This window comes from Gigantopelta aegis, chromosome 4, assembly GCF_016097555.1.
Source record: "Gigantopelta aegis isolate Gae_Host chromosome 4, Gae_host_genome, whole genome shotgun sequence".
Taxonomy (NCBI): Eukaryota; Metazoa; Mollusca; class Gastropoda; order Neomphalida; family Peltospiridae; genus Gigantopelta; species Gigantopelta aegis.
Window position 1 is genome coordinate 54,170,286 of NC_054702.1, and position 16,028 is coordinate 54,186,313.

Below are 16,028 nucleotides of genomic sequence, written 5' to 3' on the forward strand. Positions count from 1 at the left end.
GACATTAATCATTTCTGTTGACATTCTAAGTTCAAAATCAAGGCGTGTATCTAAATATAGAAAGACACATGCACACTGAGCCTAGACCCCACAGCGAGGCTCCTTGTCGATTAATATCGCCACTGACCAGCAGTTGTGTATTACAAACAACTTGTTGACCAAGAGGGTCGACAACGAAAGACGCTGACGTTGCTGCTTAAACGTTTTATAGTAATTACAGTGACATCGTAGGGACAGGACAATGGGCAGCGGGCCGAGTATTCCCGATGTTTCCGTGCCAAGGGATAGAGTTGTTGTAGTTACCGGAGGCAACACGGGTAAGGTTATGCATTATTTTACTACAGTGTTGTAAACATAAACACAGTGTACAGTGACAGCTATATTATACCGAGTCATGCTCGGGGGTCGCGGGTGTCGCTAGACTGGTTTTCGCGTCTTGCGTTGGATGAATGTGATATGATAGAAGACTATGGTACCAGTCAAACTTTTTCGAGTGCTCCTTTTCCTGAAGGTTAAACTATACCAAATAAAATCGCATAGGTGACAATGTTAACATATGTGAATAAATGAAGTGATGCTGACATATGTGATAAAAACACTATATGTCCTATATCAACCAAATTACGACCCATACGTATGAATACTCCAACTCCAACTCCTCCCCCAAAGTATTAACTGAAGAAAGTGGAACCTTTCACGGCTCATTTTCGACATAACCGGATGTTTTTACAACACTCCCAGTTTCACCCAAATTTGTAGTACTTAATTTTACATGTTCCATAAACATGTTTCAAGCAAAAGGCTAACTGACAAAGTTGTGTTAGATGAAATAAACTTGCATACATTTATCCCCCACCCCCACCCTCCAAAAAAAAAAAAAAAAAAAATTTTTTTTACTATAAACACTGTCATATTTATTGCCAATTAACTGCTCTATCAAATATATATACAGGGGCGGATCCAGGATTTTTAAAAGGCTGGGGTTCCAAATTTATAAAAAGGGCAACTTTGAATTTGCCTTCAACAAACGAATCCAGCTCCTGAAGGGAGCGAGATATCTTGGGAGGTCTGAGGGCATGCCCCCTTAGAATGCTTTTTAATATAGATGGATTTTCGAGGTAATATAGTGTTATTTTGCTACTGTTCTGTTTGGAACAGGTTTTGTGATAATTTGTGTGATTTTTACCAATTACATAATATGATTTAATGGGAAATTGAACGCAATGAGTTAGAAAACTCACTTTAATTGGTTGTGACATCGCCGCTGGCGTAACCAGGGATGAGATTGGGGACGGTATGGTCATATTTGCAGTTATAAACAAGAATAAAAAAAGTTTTGCAACCCTAACCTGATAAACAGTGGGAGAATATTTTTTTAAATCATGGCAAGGCCTTGGGTTTGATAAAATGTTTGGTGGCACCAAGTTAATTTGACAGCGCACTCAAAGCCAATATTTCTTTCAACATTTCTGCAGGCTGATCATACATGATTAATGATTAAAATTAAAAACAAAAAACATGCTGGCATCTTAGAGGTCCTAACGTTTCACATGTCATGTCATGTCATAGGGTTTTACGTGCACATTCAGAACAAGCTGTTGACAGGAAAGGTGGGGGGAGGGGAGAGGAGGGACCGCCTGCACTGGCAGGTGCAAGGGAGCACCAGCAGCCCGATCAAATCGGTAGCAGGCGGGTGGGGGTGGTGGTGGTGCTATGGAATTTGAATGGAGCAGTTAAATGCCAGGAGAAAAGGGTGCACAATTTTGATTGAGGGAATTTGGCGCAATTTTGAACGGTCGGTCGAAAGGTAAATGGCCGAGCTAATATAGGTTTTGATATTAGGGAATCGAGAGTAGCTCGTTAATTTTAGACCTTTACGATGCTGTGGTGTCTCCCTAGGTTGCCCATAGGGCCCTTATAAAGGGCCTGACCGCTTCTGGTTATTACCAGCAGCAAGTATTGGGGGTTTGGGTGGGGGAGGCCGATATTCTTTTGTTCAGCTTCCCCCGGGTGCATTGCAATTGTGTACTCGGAACGGTATTCTTTTGTCCGGTTCCTTATTAGAGTACGTGCTGGACCATTAAATGGGGGCGGGTGCATTGTTATCATTAGTCAATGCACCCTGTGTGCTGATGCAGTGAGCGTGTAGTCTGTGTGTGAATCCTAGTTTTGTGTTACGGTTGTACCTATTGTCTTAAGTCCCTATTCTAGTGAGTTCAACGGTCATTCATGACCACCCATCCCCCTCCGTCCTTGTATAGCATTGAATACAATGACGGAGGGGGAGTTAAACTAGCCTAGCTATCTAATTTGAAGGGTTAAACCCTTATAGTGTAGGTATTGGTTTAAAAGCCTAGTGCTTGGCATACTTAACTTTATTACCAATGCAATAAAACGAAACTAACGGTGGCAAGTAGCAATTGTATACATATATGCACCGATCTAGGTACTTAGTTTGAAGAATTTTGATTCCCGCCCCCTAAATATAGGATTTTAGTAGGCTTACTTGGTTTGTCTTCAGGCTATCTGGACAGTTGGGTATCGGTTTTCCTGCATGTCTTTGCTTCTGGAACCCTAGTTGACTTCCTTAGTTAGCTAGGATGGAATGCATCAGTAATAAAAAATAAAAAAAATAAACATGGTGCGGGTGCAAAGACAAATTCGTGCAGTTTATTTACAGTTAGGTGTAGTGGGGTTGTTGATCCGTGATTGGCTGGATTGGACCAATGAGAGTGCTGCAAAAAAAATAGGCGATAATTAGTGGTGTCCTATCTTGGTTGATTATCTAACGATGTTGATTGGCTGGTTAATTAGCCAATTGGGTTACTGACGACTTCGATCCTGTCTTAGTGAGAAAGAAAGAAAGAAAAAAAAAAAGAAAAAGAAAAAAACACACGAAAGAACCCCCCCCCCCCCAAAAAAAAAAAAACAACAAAAAAAAAAACAACAACAACAACAACAAACAAACAAACTAATGGGTCGTTAGCGGGTGGTGTATGCCAGTTGTCAATCACGAGCTTCAGAACATGAACATATAACCGTAAATAAAATGTGTTGAGTGCGTCGTTAAATAAAACATTTCTTTCTTTCTTTCACTCGCTACCGTCCCGCCGTTAATCCCCAGGTTGGAGTGCCTGATCGAGTGCTTAAGGTCGCTCTTCCATCCAAGGGATGTACAGGCGGGTAGTTTTGAGTAATTGTTAATTTATATTGCTAAATTTATGCCAGCTAATTTGGTTGAGTATATGCTTTTACTTTTGTCGTTTCACCGTTCTCCCCCCGGGTTGAAATACGTGGTCTGTTCGAGTGCGTAGGGTGGATGTTCCACCAAGGGGGTCACAGATGTCACGATTCAAGCATTGTCATATCTAGCGGTTATTAAATCATTCGCTACCATCCCGCCGTTGATCCCCGGGTTGGAGTGCTTGTTTGGTTGAGTGCTTAAGGACGCTCTTCCGTCCGAGAGATGTACAGGCGGGTGGTTTTGAGTAATTGTTAATTTATTGCTGAATTTGTGCCAGCTAATTTGGCTAGGTATATGCTTTTACTTTTGTCGTTTCACCGTTCTCCCCCCGGGTTGGAATACGTGGTCTGTTCGAGTGCGTAGGGTGGATGTTCCATCCAGGGAGTCACGGGTGTCACGAGTTAAGCAGCGTATTAATTACTTAACTTAATTATAGATCGTTGGTCCCCCGGATTGGAGTGCATGTCGGTCGAGTGCAGAAGGTCGCTCTTCCCTCCGGGAGACGTACAGGCGGGTGGTTGCGATCATTTTATAATTTTAGTTTTTAACTTTATGACTGTCAGGAGCCCGATGGGTGTGCTACAGTTTCCCATCCTGCCTGCGATCAGTCGGGTTGGTGGTCCGCGTCGACCGAACGCTGGCAAGGCGGGCAGTACGTGGCACTTATAGTTTTGGTTTGGTGGTCTGGACGAATTGATATACTGCTTTGAAGGTTTTATGTTTTAGATATTTATCAGGGTTAAGTAAAAAGTTAGGTGTAATTGGTTTATTGTGGTTGGCTTCGGTTATTGATTCTATCATTAGTTTTCTATGGCTGTTGTGTAGCGTGCAATCCAGGAGATAGCGTGTCATGTCTTCCCGGGTGCTACACTCACAGTCAGGGTTTTTATTGGTGAAAGAGCAGCTGTTGAGCTGCGAAGATTTACCTATGCGCAATTTAGTAATTATTTTATCCACATAAGTGTTTAAGTGTTTAGGTCGGATAGAGTTGACTAGTGGTTTGATGTTATAGTGCCATGCCCGCCTGGACTTTGTGATATGACTAATACCATATGAGACCATGGCAGTTTGCTCTCTTCCAATTTGCTCTATTGGTACAGCATATTTTCAGGGAATATCTACTGGACGGAAGGTTTGCAACTAATCCACAGTAGCATAATAACAGCATTCGTGGTTTGGCACTAAATTTCTCATGTGAAAGGGGTTCTTCCAAGCCACACTTGATCTAAGGAATCCCTACAAAGGTCTTAAGAGACTAGAAGACCATTTAAATGAAAAAAAAGAAAACTCTGCCGTCATCTTCTTGGGAAGAGGGTTCTATTTGTGAGACAAAGTACATGTTTCAAACGCAAACCATGTCTGAGGGTGTTGTAAAGTGCACAAGAAAATGCAGAAACAAAGATTATACTTCAGTGTCTGTACATTGCTGCCAGTTCACCATCCCAGATACGGACATTTGTATACACTCAATTTGGCAACAAGAGGCATCTTATAGATGTGCACAGCATCATTAAGGATGTAGGGAAGACACCAACTAGCAATTCCAGCTGTGCTTGCCATTACTGGTTATGATACCATCAGTGCTTTTATGCAGAATGGAAAACTGGAGGTTTTGAACATTCTCAAGCAACACCAAGACTTCCTTGAAATGTTGTTAGCTCATGGAAGTTCAGCAAAAATTGATGTTCATATATTTAAGAAGCAGATCTGTTCATATACCTTCTCTATGGGAGTGCAGGTGCGAATAACATACAAAAACATCATGACTTGAGAAATATCTGGAAATGTTTGTTGCCAAACCAAGGATGATAATATTGAACTACAGTAGAGTATAAATCAGCCTTCTCCACTCTACATGTATGTATTCACTGAGAATGCTCTGAGAATGCACATAAAGAGAACAAATTGCCAAGTTGTCATTTGGTATCAGTCAGGCCAGGCTATTCCCCAACCAAATTGTCATATGGCTGAGAAATGTTAGAAGGCACACAGAGATGAAATAGTGATATGATACCATGAGAGCTGATGGACATACTGATGGGGGAACCAGAGCAGAGCCTGGAGAAGGAGAATACCAGAAATTGTGAACATGACAGACATACTTTAATTGCATGAAAATGCAAAGGAATATGAAAGGAAGTCAAAAGTTTCCTAGACAATATTTGATGTAGAAACTAATTATATACACTTGAGCATAAGTTAAGCACAATGTAAATATAAAGCCATTCTAAAAATATTACAAACACAGACTAGTATAAGATGAACTTCTGTGAGATAGATGACTTGTACATGTAATGCAAAAGAAATTATGGTAGGTACACAAAACTGATGCTTTAAATTTTTAACACTGGTGTTTAGTAAAGAGGGACATATTCATAATATTGATGCACATACATGTATACTCAACAAAATTAATTAAGGGCTAGTAAACTTTCTTATATTATAATATAATTTTTTGTTACTGTCATATTATTTTAGCATGTTTTGGTCATATATATGGCTTCTATACATTGTTTCAGTAAACTTTTACTGGTTATACACGCAAAAAACACTGGGATTTCACATACTTATGAAAAATATTGAAATGAGCATTAGGCAAGTATTTGTTACACATTTATTCAGAATGTTTTTTGTCATTGTGTTCCCTCAAAATTGTTATTTAAGTCATTAAGTTTAAGAACATGCCATAATGCTGACAACTTTCAACGGAAGAAGTTTTATTTTCCCCCATATTTAAAGGAAAATGCTAAAATATCTATTGAACCTTAATTAATTTTGTTGAGTATAGTATAGGCAGATATACTGAACCATATTTGAATAATGCTGCCTCAATATATTAAATACAGTGCAATTTTTAATAGTAAAAGGTTCAAGCAGCCCAAAATATGTGTAAATATAGAAAATAATGCATTTCAGGCATTGCTTAACTTTTGCCGATAAGTATATCATTATTCATACCACATATTGCATTGTTATTTGGTTTGTTACTATTAATATCTAGTATAGGATGAATATCATTAATTTTGGCCTTATATCTGTTAAAAATTTATATGGATGACAACTTTATCACTATATTTAATTTTTCAATATAGTGTTTTGGGGACACAAAATGTGCAAGGGTACCCCCATTCAAATGGCGATATTTTTTTAATCCACCAACATTTTTGCTGCAGACAAGCAGGTATTAAATTCATATATAATGAGGTATCTAAAAATACTTGTCTCCAAAAATCCCTGGGGGGAGGGGGAGGGTTTCGGTATCTGGCCCATGGACTATTTATAAGTACTTGGTTACCCGTATATCTGTATTAAATATCTGTATTATTACATAATATACTGATATGTGTGATCGTATGTGTTTGTGTATGTGTTTGTGTATGTATTGTAATTAATGTATTTACTGTCAACCATCTTGTCACGTGTATATAACCAAATGTTTATGTATATATTCCTCCTATGCCGTTGTGTAACGGCCCGAGTGTAAATAAAGTCTTTTCTTGTAAACATTGACTGGACTGTCTATTTACTAATTTAGCAGAATAATTATACGGTAATAAATAGAATAATTTTACATTCCTGTTCATTACAGCCGATGTTTCTCGCTCGGGGAAATACGATACGGTAATTTAGGCACTCGTGTCGTGAACATCGTCTGTCATGAACACTCATACAATAGTATTTTCATTTCTCATCCGATTTCCATAAAACTTAACAGAGTAATAGAATGATTTAATCGCGAGGTGATTTGCACATTTTTTCCGATGCCTTATGTTTTTGTGGGGTTTTGTTGTTGTTGTTGTTGTTGTTTTCTATACACACAATTCCTTGTCTATTGATGTCATTGCAGGTCTTGGTTATGAAGCTGCTAAACACATCGCCATGATGGGAGCTACCGTTATCATCGCTTGTCGCTCGGAACAAAGAGCCATGGAGGTAAATAAAGATTTTTTAAATATGTGTTTCCGGGCCAGATACAATGTTATGTAAGTACTCTACATATTAATATATTTTTAAAATCAGGGAGAAAATGCATCGAAAAAGAAATTAGAGTTGGTCCTTTTTTATAGGTGGGGTCGGGTTCCTGGTAACATACATTTCTTTTGCTAGGCCTAAACAATCAGAAGAACCTGTAGAATGTACTGAACAACGAACAAAAGAAAACATATTCGCGTTTCTTTTGTTGTTCAGTATATGCATCTCTCTCTCTCTCTCTCTCTCTCTCTCTCTCTCTCTCTCTCTCTCTCTCTCTCTCTCTCTCTCTCTCTCTCTCTCTCTATATATATATATATATATATATATATATATATATATATATATCTTTTGACCAAATTTTAAAGTTTCAAAATAGTAGTGCTGAGGTGTTGTTAAGCAAATATTCATTTCTTTTCATTGCTTAATTGGAATTGGAATAGTTTAATTGCATTAACATCATTCTCTTCCACCAACTACTAACCATTAACTTCATGTCGGAACCCCAATTCAATATAGGCAGGAAAGTAAATTTATTTATTTATTTAATATATCAGGCGTTTAAACGTCTAGAAACCTGTATACAAAAATATGTAACACTATTACGCTGTCGATTGGACGTAAACGCCATTCTACAGAACTGCAATACAACAACGTATTCTAGAATGACCAAAAACACATTTGATTCGCCTAATTATTTTCTAAACAAACAAACAAATATGTTCGTTATACACGTATATATGCTTTTTCTGAATTTCAATACAATATGTATCATTCTGAATATTTGTATTTACAGGCAATAGAGAGAATGAATAAGGAATTTCGGGAAGCAAAAGAAAGGGGAGAAAAAAATATCATACAAGACGACAAGTTAAATGTCGAGTTTATGCTCCTTGATCTTGCGTCCTTGAAATCGACGATGAACTTCATCGCCATGTTCAAGAGTTCAGGCCGGAAACTGCATGTTCTGCTATGTAATGCCGGTGTTGGTTTGGTTGTTAGAGGTATAGAAAACTAGGTTACGTACCTTGTCATTACGTTAATATAATTTCAGTTTGTAAATTTATACTCTTTTGTTATAAATGCTTGGATTGGTCCAATCAATATAATGTGATACACAAAACCGACGTTCATAACAAATATGAAGAAAGAATGCAACTGTTTTTCATAGTATTCTATGTTATTAACAAAATAGCCATACAGCGTTTAACGCGATTCTGTGGTTCATTCTTCCATGAAGGTGAAAGACTACCACCTTGGATTCTTAAATAAAGCTGTTCAACGCATATATTATTAATCTATAGCCACATACGTCAATCATTATATACAAAACATAAAATAAAAACACAACTACAACTGTAATGCGTTATTGTTATCAGTATGGTTAAATTTTAGTAAAAATTACAAAATAGTTGGGCCTATACACAAACTACATATTGCATCTATTAAATGTACTGATATGAAGATAATCATTTTAAAACTAAATTTGACATGCAAGTAATAATTTATATTTTAAGGTTATACAGAAGATGGATATGAAATGCACTTCCAGGTACGTAAAATTGGTTTCACATTTAACAAATATTTTTAACTTTGACGTTTAAATTTAAATAGTTAATTTAAACTAGAGGTCAGCTCGCCATCTTGAAATGTTGTGGCGATAATGTTCCTTTCATTAGATGATGTTGGGCGGTGTGTTTTTTTTTTTATATTAATTAATTTTTTTATTTTGTTTATAAGGTCCTATTATTGGGATTATTTCGGACATTGGTATTCATCAGAACCATTATTTTTATTAAATGTTAGAGCAGATGTTTGCTTATTTTTTATATCTATTTTTTTTTTTTTTTTTATTCTCATAGGTCAACTATCTAGGTCACTTCCTTCTAGTCGCTCATCTTCTACCAATCATGAAGCAGAGTGGCGATGACTGCCGAATCGTATTCGTTTCAAGCTCAGCTCATGAATACGGAAACTTTAATCTTGAAAAAGCACAAGCCAAAATAGAAACAGATTATTCTAGAATGAAGTATTATGGAAATTCTAAAATGTACCAGGTATATTAATGCTGCAATAAAATATTCTCTAAATATATAATATTATAGTTAACACACGGTCTTGTTTCCCGTATTTTTGTTCCCGTAATTTTTGTAGCAGCTGCCTAGAAAATGGCCACAGGTGGATGTCATTAAATAAATATCCCTTAAAGGGACACACCCTAGTTACGTTTATTTGTTAACCATTACGGCGTTGTTTTTCGCTATTAAACCCCATTTTTCACAAATAAAATTGCACTTTACTTACATTTTATTATTTAGAATACACATTTCCATTCACCTGAAGTGCTTTTTGGTAATCCTGATGTTTGTAAAACCACGAAATGCATTTTTTGCATTTTTTCACAAAACGTGTTGTCGAGAAAAAACCGTTAAGCAAGCGAGGTCCAATCTATTTTTAATGTCACAGACGTTGGTATATCACGTGACCGTTATCATTTTGGTTCGGTTTGTTTTCTCGTGCACGGTTCGCGCAATCAACATCCGATTTGTTGTTGTTCATTTGTGAGATTTTTCTTCACAGTTCGTGAACATTTTCAGTAACAATAAAGTTCAGACAAGTAAGTGTCTCAATACAAAACGTTACAAACCTTTAAAACCAATAATTTTGCTAAGTCTTACAATATCTGGAGAGGGGATACAACCAGGACAGAACAGTTGGAACATGTCCAGGAGAGGTGAAACGAACGCACCCCAAGTCTGTGAAATTTGTCGTGACGTAGGCATTGTTGTGCTTCTACCGGTGACATCAGAATACTAACTTTCAAAATTATTTCAAGCAATTGGGACATGGGGATTCCCATGGTATTTATCGATATAAAACCTGCTTTTTCACTCCATTTGATAAAAACGTGATCTAAGTGTGTTACAGGTTTGTAGATTAACTAAATTATAATTTATTTTCGCTGGATGGAACTAGGGTGTGCGGCTTTAACAAAATAGAACAGATGACTTGAACAGTTTGAATAATCTTACGTTTATTAACTTGTTTATAATTATTAATATATAAAATGTATATATTTTATGGCTATGCATACAGCCTGATACATGTCCATATAAAATGTGTGTGGTTTCTTGCATTTTATTTACCTGGAAAAGTAGGATGTCACATGCTATTTGTGAGAATTAAATAATGTGTTTATTAGCAATCCCCAATTTTGCAAGAAGTAACAGATTAATTTTTAAATTTTTGCCATATGCTAGTTTAAGCCTCTTGTACACCAAATAAAATTAATTTACTGGGAATAGTTTTAGGATGGCATTAGCACAAATAAACATTTTACAAACTGCATGTTAATTAGAGTGTTTTGGCCATCTTAGTGTTTTGTGTATCAATACAAATGTATATTTTTTACTATGGCTAGTGAATTTTGAAAATCATTGATCCCATGGCTAGTGAAATTTCGAAGTCCTAAAGCTAGGTTATGATGTTTTGTCATTGAGCAGATACAGCACATGTCCTGTCTAGTCCGCCGACTCCAGGATTCGAACGTCAGTGTTACGTGTCTTCACCCAGGTATAGTGGCTACAGAGATAAATAGAAATTACAGCGACATGCGATGTTTTCACGGTATGATCCGGTGTATGAACAATACAGGTGAGTCTTATTTAACAAAAGTTAAAGGTTATATGTATCATTGTCTTGGATATGCATAGTGCGTATATATGTACACAAAGAATAACTGGTTATTGTCTTAAAAATTGTTAAAGGTTAAAGCATGTGTGTGCGTACGTGCGTGTAGATATATAGACGTGTGTGCGTGCGTGTAGATATATGGACGTGTGTGCGTGCGTGTAGATATATATATAGACGTGTGTGCGTGCGTGTAGATACATAGATGTGTGTGCGTGCGTGTAGATATATAGACGTGTGTGCGTGCGTGTAGATACATAGATGTGTGTGCGTGCGTGTAGATATATAGATGTGTGTGTGCGTGTGTGTAGATATATAGACGTGTGTGCGTGCGTGCGTGTAGATATATAGACGTGTGTGCGCGCATGTAGATATTTAGACGTGCGTGCGTGCGTGTAGATATATAGACGTGTGTGCGTGCGTGTAGATATATAGACGTGTGTGCGTGCGTGGTGTATATATATAGACGTGTGCGTGCGTGCGTGTATATATATGTGCGTGTGCGTGCATGTAGATATATAGACGCGTGTACGTGCGTGTAGATATATAGACGTGTGTGCGTGCGTGTAGATATATAGACGTGTGCGTGTGCGTGCGTGTAGATATATAGACGTGTGTGCGTGCGTGTAGATATATAGACGTGTGTGCTTGCGTGTAGATATATAGACGTGTGTGCGTGCGTGCGTGTAGATATATAGGCGTGTGCGTGCGTGTAGATATATAGACGTGCGTGCGTGTAGATATATAGACGTGCGTGTGCGTGCGTGTAGATATATAGACGTGTGTGCGTGCGTGTAGATATATAGACGTGTGTGCGTGCGTGCGTGTATATATATAGACGTGTGCGTGTGCGTGCGTGTAGATATATAGACGCGTGTACGTGCGTGTAGATATATAGACGTGTGCGTGTGCGTGCGTGTAGATATATAGACGTGTGCGTGTGCGTGCGTGTAGATATATAGACGTGTGTGCGTGCGTGCGTGCGTGTAGATATATAGACGTGTGCGTGTGCGTGCGTGTAGATATATAGACGTGCGTGTGCGTGCGTGTAGATATATAGACGTGTGTGCGAGCGTGTAGATATATAGACGTGTGTGCGTGCGTGTAGATATATAGACGTGTGTTTGTGCGGATGTGTAGATATATAGACGTGTGTGCGTGCGTGTAGATATATATAGACGTGTGTGCGAGCGTGTAGATATATAGACGTGTGTGCGTGCGTGTAAATATATAGACGTGTGTAATGTAAATCAGGAAATGTCAGAGAAAAATGTTGGTGAATTTAGCGAGGTCATACAAGATCCTAATATTTCATGATGCTAAATTTAAAGAGACATGCAACGGACTGTCGCTCACTGTGACAAAAAACCTTTGTGCGATTGTTTAGTCTGTGATTAATCGAAGGCAAAACAATGGTTACATACTATTGATTAAACTAAAAGGATAGTAAACACTACTTATTTAGCACGCACATTACTGCAAATTCAAGATGTCTGTAAGGTGAATAACTCCAAAAACATTATTTCAGCTGATCCTACAACTTATCTTTTTAGTTTCTGATATGATGACATCGCTAAAGTTCTATGTCGCTAATATGTCACTTATTTTGATTTCGTTAAATATTAAGATCAGTAATATTTTATGATTTACAGTACATGTAATTATACATGTATATACACTATTTAATACATATATATATATATTATTATTATTATTATTATTATTATTTTCATAAAACATCCCTGTCTGAAATTCTGAATTACCAAATGTTTGACATCCAATAGCCAATGATTAACTGATCAAAGTGCTCTAGTGGTGTCGTTAAACAAAACAAACTAACTTTAAACATTCATTTTTCCATTTAGGTTGTTTTAAGTCGTCTTATCAAGGAGCGATAACTCTGATCGACGCGGCAGTCAACCCCAAGTGGAAAGGCGTCAATGACGTATACTTTGTGAAGACTAAACCAGCAGCAACAGCTAGTGCAGCGAGGTAAAGTTCAAAAGATGCACAGTCTGTCTAGTCATTTCTTACCAACTGAGAAAGGTAGATGGTAGGGTCACCACGGGTACTCGAGTACTCCGGCACGGGCCGCGTCTCGACCTAGCAAGACTCAATCTAATTAAAATTAGCTCCACTATTACATGTGGATCTAACACCAGCCAGTTGGAGCTCATGTCCACCAATCAAAACCTTACTTGCAGAATCCTGCCAGTGATTTAAAAATAATTTGAAAACATTCCGAATTATCCTGAGGGTATACGATATGTTTCATGTGAATTACGAATGCCTTATTTAGACCAGTAGAACTAATTTTAATCGGATTGCTAACAACACTGCGTAGTCCCCAATGTCCAAGTAACATTTCGTCTGTAAATAATAATTTAAATATTGACCAATCACACTTCGCCTTTTATAACGTTATTTGGGAGCATACAAATTCTAAAAATATCGGGCGAGTCTATTTTAGTAGCCGCAGTACAGCGACCCATACCAATACGTACGGGGTGGGTTATCAGTCTTCAATTTTACATTAAAAAGTATTTATTTATTTATATAAAAAAAAACCTAAATCAGTCTTCAGTTTTACATTACAAATTATTTATTTTATAAAATAAAACATGTTTTAAGGCATTCGTAATTCACACGAAACATGTCGTATACCCTCAGGATAATTCGGAATGTTTTCAAATTATTTTTAAATCACTGGCAGGATTCTGCAAGTAAGGTTTTGATTGGTGGACATGAGCTCCAACTGGCTGGTGTTAGATCCACATGTAATAGTGGAACTAATTTTAATTAGATTGAGCAAGAATTGAGTTCGTTCACAGGACTCGAGTACCCGTACAAGGTTAAATATAATGATAATCTATAATACATTGGACAATGTAGGACAATAATTTCAGCAGTAGATAATCAGTGATATAAGTTACACAATAATTATATGATCATGCGCTGGTTTCTCTTTTTAAACTGGCCGTCCATCCGTCACAAAACTGAACACATCAACCAGTTTCTAAAACGATTCAGTTTACAATGGACATAACCATATTGATTTTTTTAGATTTGCGAGTGTTATTGTCTATTTGATGCCCGCAAATGTTTAATTTTTGTCAGTTTGTGGGATCAAATAGACAATAACACACGCAAATCTGAAAACTTCGTAAAGTCCGAACAAAATTGTTAACAACTACTATAAATTACTCTCCTACCTTTAACTTACTGTTACATTTCCCCCAAATTTTGTCAAGGCACATGTTGTGGAAAAAAAAAAACATTACAGTGACACAGATTTCACATATGAGACTGTAACGATGTCGCCAGTATCGACTTCGTTGAGATAGCATAGGGAAAAATACATGCAGTTTTCTGCCGTCTGCCAGTTTGCTTTTTTATGGAATGCTCTTCAAGGGGGGTGAAAGCCTCCAAAGTATGTGACATAATTAATATAAAATCAATGATCTCAAGTAGTATCTTTAAACAAACAAAAACGAATTAAAAAAAATTAATATGACGTCATCACGTTTGCTTTTATATCATAACATGTTCTGACGTTGTTAGATTAAGTCATATCCTTTCACCCCTCTTGGAGAATATTCCATAAAAAGTCAAAATGGTAGCCGGCAAAAAATTACATGTTTTTTGCCCTATGCGATCTTAGCGAAGTCGATATAGCTAGCATGGTTATTATCTAGTATGTGGAGTCTGTGTCATTGTAATGGTTTTTTCAAGATTTCTGTCTGGACAAAATGTGGGTAAAATCTAACGAAAACTAATAATAGGAGAGCAATTTATCGTAGTTGTTAACATTTTGGTTCGGACTTTAATTTACACAAATATATTGGCATTGTAATCAGTAATGTTTTATTCACTCATATTTATTCACTTTACACTTTTCAGAAACAAGCAATACCAAGAGGACCTTTGGAAGTACTCTCTGCATTGTTTACAGGATTATTTGTCTGATGACGTTATATCCGCATTGGAAGGACTAAAATAGTATCTTATTACCACAAGGAACAAACTTATTTTCCTTAATCCATACGTGTGAAGTCACACTACTGTAATACTGTAAATTATTTTTTAAGAATCTACAACTGAGAACAATAGGATTTGAAGTTTTTTGTGTGTTCCCACTCAGGGATTCGACCCCACTACTGACTGAATGTCTACATTATAAACAAGTATGTGTACTAGCTTTAGCCTATGAGGCCACGCAATTGCATCATCGAAGGAACATGTTAATTTAAGCCTTATTATTCATAAACCTGATACTAGTGATAATAATGTATTCAGGCGGAATACAACGAAGATTGTCAAATGCTAATTTCAACGAAATCACACTTTGGCGTACATTCTCCACTACAAGATATCGGAATAAGTCAGAAACTTCCAGTGGTGGGGCAGTTATATATTAATTTGCATTTTAACGTGTGTGTGTGTGTGTGTGGGAGGGGGGATAATGCATAATATTTACAGCCTGTGCCACTTGCCACCTCTACCGGCATCCGACGCCTATGTTTTTCACTAGCTTTACTGTTATTATATGCAGTTTACTGTTATGCTGTTAGTTGATGATGAAGGTTACCTTATTTTAAATGATTTTTAAAGGTACTTCGTCCTCAAAGTAATTTGAGTAATATTTCTGTAAGATACTCACAGTTCCCTGCAAAATATATTTGGCCGAATTTACAAAGCCTGTTTTAGACTTACACGCGTGTGACTACATAGATTTACTAAGCACAAACTCCTGCGTTTAAGGAAAAAAAATAGCCTACATAAATTCGGTCCTTTATGATTATGCTCATCATCGTGCACTTTCAGACATTCTTTTGTTTACGGAAGCAGCTGGCCACAGACCATAATTAATTTCTCTATATGTTTCTATATAGCCTTAGTGGCTATAACATTTTTATTAATGTCAGCAGGCCCATGGATTTTTGTATCTACCTTTGCCTGCCTGGGGGACACATACCCTGAAAAGGACAACCCTTGTTGTCCAGCTCTTTCTCCCAGCATATTGGTTTAAATAAACACACCCTCTAAACCTGGCCGGAGTACACCCATTTTACACAAAAGCACTACTTTTGCATGGGCCGGAATTACCACAAACAAGTCTTCAATG

General features: G+C 37.1%; 1 protein-coding gene across 1 annotated transcript; it reads left to right on the forward strand.

The window, feature by feature from the left end:
• Nucleotides 1-123: 123 nt before the first annotated feature.
• LOC121372117 (WW domain-containing oxidoreductase-like) lies at nucleotides 124-15,012 on the forward strand. The gene is made up of 8 exons (XM_041498381.1): nucleotides 124-317; nucleotides 7,092-7,177; nucleotides 8,010-8,217; nucleotides 8,731-8,765; nucleotides 9,076-9,270; nucleotides 10,717-10,867; nucleotides 12,769-12,895; nucleotides 14,804-15,012. Exons 1-8 carry the CDS (start codon nucleotides 242-244, stop codon nucleotides 14,901-14,903), a joined length of 978 nt encoding a protein of 325 aa, XP_041354315.1. The 5' UTR covers nucleotides 124-241; the 3' UTR covers nucleotides 14,904-15,012.
• Nucleotides 15,013-16,028: the final 1,016 nt, after the last annotated feature.

Bases quoted from the DNA above. Each gene is read 5' to 3' on its own strand.
- LOC121372117 (XM_041498381.1), top strand. From the start codon at position 242: ATGGGCAGCGGGCCGAGTATTCCCGATGTTTCCGTGCCAAGGGATAGA. The intron at 7,178-8,009 runs GTAAATAAAGAT...TTGTATTTACAG, and splicing joins CGGAACAAAGAGCCATGGAG to GCAATAGAGAGAATGAATAA. The intron at 8,766-9,075 runs GTACGTAAAATT...TTATTCTCATAG, and splicing joins GATATGAAATGCACTTCCAG to GTCAACTATCTAGGTCACTT.